Source organism: Nilaparvata lugens, chromosome 8, assembly GCF_014356525.2.
Source record: "Nilaparvata lugens isolate BPH chromosome 8, ASM1435652v1, whole genome shotgun sequence".
NCBI classification, from domain to species: Eukaryota; Metazoa; Arthropoda; class Insecta; order Hemiptera; family Delphacidae; genus Nilaparvata; species Nilaparvata lugens.
This window is the reverse complement of record NC_052511.1, coordinates 21018507-21024506: the sequence shown is the minus strand read 5'-3', so window position 1 is coordinate 21024506 and position 6000 is coordinate 21018507. Positions and strand designations below refer to the sequence as shown.

Genomic DNA, 6000 nt, shown 5'->3' with positions numbered 1-6000 from the left:
TACTAAAATACATAGGCTAAATAATTAGACATGCACCAATCTAAAAACATCCATGGATTTTATTCCAGTACATAACGAACAAGCTACACAAAAAAAAATTGAAACTGGCTGAAATAAATAAATTTTTTTCCAATTTCATCATTCGAGTTAGTTCTCTATACCTGTATGTTCGAGTACGAATCATACAATGATTACATTTCTATAATCATGTATATGTTACTTTCTTTACCTTTCAAAACTATAGTACTTATAATTACTATAGTAATTATAGTTACTTTTAACAACGATTCCTATGAAAAAGCACCAATTTCTAACATTTTTACAAAATAGTTATCAACTAGTGCTCCTCTATTTCATTAAAAGTTATTATAATTCTATATAATCCAAAACTACTACTACAATATACACTAGTGAAAATCGGATTAAAATGAGCAATATATCGTACAATAGTATAAAAAAATTGATCTATCGGTAAATAATAAAATGAATTTTCTATCGATACAAAATTATGATGATTGTGATGTATGTATTCTAAATATGAGTATACGAATGATACAAGTACAATATAATTAATCATAGCAAACTAAGGTTCAAGATTTATAAGTGATAATATTAATTAATTTTCGGATAACTCGATAATATTCTCAACTTACTTCATACAATCAATAGTATACATTGGAAGTAATTCCGCTTCTCAATCGCCAGTTAAATTCACAACAAATTCCATTCTAATGTTAACAACTTATTCCAATAAACATTGAGCATTATATCCTCTACATTCGTAAAGTAATAATACGAATATACTCTATATAATATTATCTGAGTAGCCTATTATAGAATTAGATTACTCTACAAACCCATGTAGCTGTACACAATGATACAAAATACGGCTATGGAATAAGATACCTGGAAATATATAAATATAGGTAATAAAATACGATCATAGAGCACTAAAGGGACGGACTATATGATGATCATCTCTCTTAATTCTGTTATTTCTATTTTGTTTTCCATATTCTTACTTTGTAAGAATGCGTTTTCACTTTCATCTAGGTCCAGCTTGCATTTGTTCTGAAACATATACATAAAACATCGATTTATTTATATGAACTGGATTGATACAACTATAAACAAGACCTCATAGTGGAAATCACAGTTTTAGTTCTAGAACTCTCACAAAACTACTTATTAATTTGCTTCAATTTTTGAAATTATTTGCGTTGACGACATTAATTGAACAACCGGAAAAAAGGCGTGGTCATTCTAATGTGGCCCATCAACGAAATTCAAACCAATGAGCACAAATTCGATGCTCATGAACTTCACCCAGGGGGTGGATGAGTCGTGATCACACAGTTTTTAGTCAAAATAAAATGAATGAATAGAATGAATAATGTAGACAATGCAAGGAAATATTTACGTCCATGAAATCTCATTTGTATAATAAGGTGAAAAATTGAGCATTTAAAAATTTCAAAACTTGAGAACTCTGGACATCTGAGTTAACTGGACTACTGCAAGGTAAGGGCATACTCACGCCTATTTAAGGTGATGTACGCTATTGCTTAAAGAGGCAAGCAATTCCGTGAGCCTTCTCAGTATTTCTATTATAGCATTCTATTAAAACATTAAAATCAACCAGTCACGTGTTCTGCAAAAATGATCGAGTATTCAATTTGATTTGAATAACAACTAGATGAATGCTTTAGAGATTGCTTTTAGAATGCTTTATACAATTTGAATGTAATAATGTAAGGGCATACTCACGTCTATGTAAGCTCATGTATTGCCTGATGAGTCGAGCGATTTCGTGAGCCTGGTCTGTCTGGAGCCGAGCCACTCGCTGTTGGAAGAGGTTGCCACACTTCATCTCCAGGTACATTGTGCCAGACTCAGCGCGCACTTTACGGGTCGAAATCACCTCCGAGTAGGGCACGCTAGACACCGTTTCCTGTCAAAAAAGATTAGGATTTTAGAAGATCAATCAATGATTTTTAAGTATATCACACATACTCGAACACTCTATAAAATCATATCATAACCCTATGAAACCATCACAAAACACTTGCATACACATATAACAAACAGAAGAGAAAGTGGATTAATATTGATGAGATGGAGAATACAAAACAAAATAACGCAAATCAATAAATACTCAACAGAACTGAGCTTTTACTTCATACTGAACTAAACAAACAACAAATCATACTATATACAACACTAAAACAACTACGTAACACTAAACAACTCAACAACACTAGCTTATTAATACAACAAAGCATATTCCATATAGAGTTGGTGAAAACTATGGAAACAGCTTGATACTTCTGTTACGAGGATAATTTGGCGGCAGGTCTCATTGGGGATCCTATTTGAATTGAAAAACTACTTTTCTGTCATTTCAAAATTTTGGAAGGAATATTAAGCTGTTACCATAATTTTTTCCAACTCTCTATCAATTGTGACAACATATTTCGTAAGCTGGCTGGCATGGCTCGAATTGACAGATTGCGAGCAGTGACTATCGATTAGATGAGATGCCAGCCAGCTATTATCCCGATTCATGCAGCTTTAATAGAATAAAGATTTCACTTCAAATCTGTGTTATTATAAATGTAAATGTTTTCTGTCAAATCATATTTTTTTATTATTGTATCCTCTCTCGGAAAGGTATTCTCTGGATTACCCCTCTAGCTCCATGTTTATTTAGTTTTGTGAAGTTTTGTTTCTATCTTTGGCAATTGGGAGCCTTACCCCTCACCTCCATAACTTTGGGGAAGTATCGGCCTTCTCTCTCACTGTAACGGTACTCTTTCCCGGCAACTTGGAAGGAGCCCGGCTGTTTTCCGTTCTACTCTCTCATAATAGGTGGAAGTGCGCGGTCGTGTTGCTAAAAATTTTTTACTTGGCTGTGATAGATTATTGAACTGAATGTGTGTGCACGTGAAAGGCTGATACCGAAAACCAATGCTCTACCGGCTGAGGCATATCAAGGGACAAAGATCTGAAAATCCGGTGAGTTCTTTCCGATTTATATAAAACTTAAGTTACAAAAAGGACCCTTAGGTCGAGTTAGTTACCACACAATGCACAAAACAATGTAACACTAATTCTTCAAAAACACTACCAGAAAAATAATAAATATTTGAACTTTGATTGTCTGACTGATATAAATGAGAGAATACCTGAACATTATAAATAGCCTTTTCAGTTAGACAAAATACAAAAGCGTGATTCAACTTACATGCGTCGAAAGATGCAGAAAATGTACACCGGTGCGATTAAGCGCCAGTATCTGCTGCACTCCGCCGCGTTTCACCGCAAAGAAGCTGGACCCGAACAGCGGCCATTTGCTCAATACCTCTAGCAACTGCGCCTGAAATATAATAATAAATATAAGAGATAAATTAATAAATATATAATTCTACCAAAAATATTCAAGTTTTAATATTAATATTAAACTTTGAAATATTCCAAGGTTAGCAAACAATTTTTATTGAAACAAAATTATAACCACGTGGAAAACATGAAAGAGGCATTATGAGATATGAGGAAGATTGTGGAGGAGTGCCCTAGATCAGCCTATGCGGGTGCAAAAGACGATTTTCTGTTGACTAGACCAGAATCAATAGCCTGGAAAGGAGAGGTAAGATGCTGATGAAAGGGGATTCTATGACTGTGAGAGCTTGAGAAATACATTAGAAGAAGGGAGGAGAAATTGGGGAGAATATGAATGTAAATTGGGAAGGAACAGTTTTGGGCTGTGCCTGTTGATCTTAGAAAAATAATTGTGTATCATTGAATCAATAAAAGAATAAATAGTTTGATGGAAAGACAGGAGAGATCTAGAAGAGATGATAGGTAAAGAGTATGAGATAAAGTGAAGAAAGGAGAAAAGAAAGGGGAAGGAGGGATTAAAGAAGAATAAAGAGAAGTAAATGGATGGGACGAAGGGCTAAAGGAGGAGGAGGAGGAGGAGAAGAAAAAGAAGAAGAAAAAATGATCAGTGTGGAGTAGTAATAGGAAAGAAGAAGATTGAAAGAGCAGTGAAATAAAGATGAATGAAAAACTCCCTATGAGCTTCAGCTATCTCTAAAGTTTATTGCACCTGAGTACCCTAAAGGAATATGGATATAACTGGTAGGTACTCTTAAAAGAAAAATACTAGATACAAATACCGTATGTAGCTATTTACCTTGGCATCAATGCTGTGCATAGATTGTACGGCAGGCCAGTTGGACTGAACCAGTTGCACCCATTGAGCGGGCTTGATGTCTCGCTCAGCCAGGGCTGGCTTGGGCAGCAGGAACTTGGTCTCCTTCATGGCGGGCGGGTGAGTCATGTCGGCGGCTCGGTGCAGCAGGGCTGCCAACTTCGCTACCTGAAACATAAATACACCGCAAACGTCAGTATGCGATTGTTCCTCTAATTTAAATTTATTTGCCATAGGCTATATAAAACAGTATTGGCAATCGTCATTCAAAGTTCCATATAATCAAAAACATATCCTAAGATTAACAATTTTGGATGTTAAGGCTGTACGGTACACTTTTTTTATTCAAATTGAATAATCTTTATAAGAACATTATAAGAGTGAGTAAAATTTTTAAGTGGTCTAATAAGCGAATTATGGGTTGTTGAAGTGCTAATTTTCCAGATTCTGTTTTCTTTACAGATCATAAACGGTCCTGACTATATTAACAGATCTTTCTCTTCCATCTCTTGAAAATTCAAAAAATGTATCTTTCCAAACTAAAACATTTTATCCCCCATATCGTTCATAAATAAAAAAGTAACATTTTTTGTTAATTCGATAACTTGTTTATTTTGGCATAAATCACAAAAACACATATTAGAACAAAGCCAATGATGTATTAAAAAAAACTTCAATGGAAAATTCGAAACCATTTATGATCTGGAAAGAAAACGGAGTTAGCACTTTCAACAACTTATAACTCGCTTATTAGACCACTTAAAAATTTCAGTTGCCACTTTTTCTCACTCTTATAGTGATCTTAACAATTATATTGAGAAAGATTATCCAATTTAAAAAAAAAGTGTACCGAACAGCCTTGAGGTTTGCGCACTCAGCAACAGACGAAGGGAAAATCCCATCCCAGGTTTTCAAATGTTGCAACGCACACAGCAGACTTCCACAACCGTCTGTCTGCATATGTCTGCTCACGTCTGACTGTTGTTGTGTGCGTTGGCCTTTACGAATAAATTAGCTATATAGAATGATTCATTAGTTTCACACTTGAACCACCAATTATTGTCATTGAGTAGAAGTAGATATTACCATTGAGACAAAATAGCTCAAAATACCTATGGGAGAAATGAAATGAGGAGAGGAGAGACTCCTCTTCTCCATGGTGACTCATCAAGATGGGATGATTCCGGATGGCGTTTACCATGAGTCGACTGAAGCATGATTTCCGCTATGATAATTCCAGTTTTACACTTGGAGAACACTATTTTTCTATTCATTACTGATTCAATTATTATTTATTACACAGGCAGTTTAGTGGGTATTCATCTAGCGTTGAGAGTGACTATGCCAGAAACCCATGACAGTGACGAGTGCCCTACAAGGATATGTTGCCGTACGACAGTGTTAAATGCTTTCTGCATGGTTGGCTCTCAGTTCAGGGATTGGGAGTCGCACAGAAGGTGCGCTTAGAATGTTAAGCTCATATTTATGCGTAAATCATTTTTTTGTCTCAGTCATTCAATTTCAGCTGTTTTACATCCATGAAATCAAGCCGGTAAACAGCTAATTGTAGAACAAATAAACATATGATTCACATTACAGCATACTATACTGTAATAATCAATCAATAGTTTATTATTTTCCTTCATACAATACATACATGAATGTCTATATATTACATAAATACAATTGACAATAATTAACAAAATAAGTTAAAAGTAAAATAGTATTATTATTAAATACGGAAAGTCCCTGAAAATGTTAAAAACCTGAGCGCAGGGGCCGAGTGT

At 34.8% G+C, this 6000-nt stretch overlaps 1 protein-coding gene across 1 annotated transcript in view; it reads right to left on the bottom strand.

Annotated features, from left to right (window-relative positions):
• Positions 1-1011: 1011 nt before the first annotated feature.
• Positions 1012-6000, bottom strand: part of LOC111050683 (unconventional myosin-XV) — a 122253-nt gene continuing 117264 nt past the window's right edge. Inside the window, exons 42-45 of the mRNA XM_039435088.1 lie at positions 4196-4381; positions 3245-3376; positions 1768-1951; positions 1012-1071 (exon numbers count right to left, since the gene is read on the bottom strand). Of these exons, the coding sequence (XP_039291022.1) occupies positions 1046-1071; positions 1768-1951; positions 3245-3376; positions 4196-4381 (528 nt within the window). The 3' untranslated portion in view covers positions 1012-1045. The remainder of the gene's footprint in view (positions 1072-1767; positions 1952-3244; positions 3377-4195; positions 4382-6000) is intronic.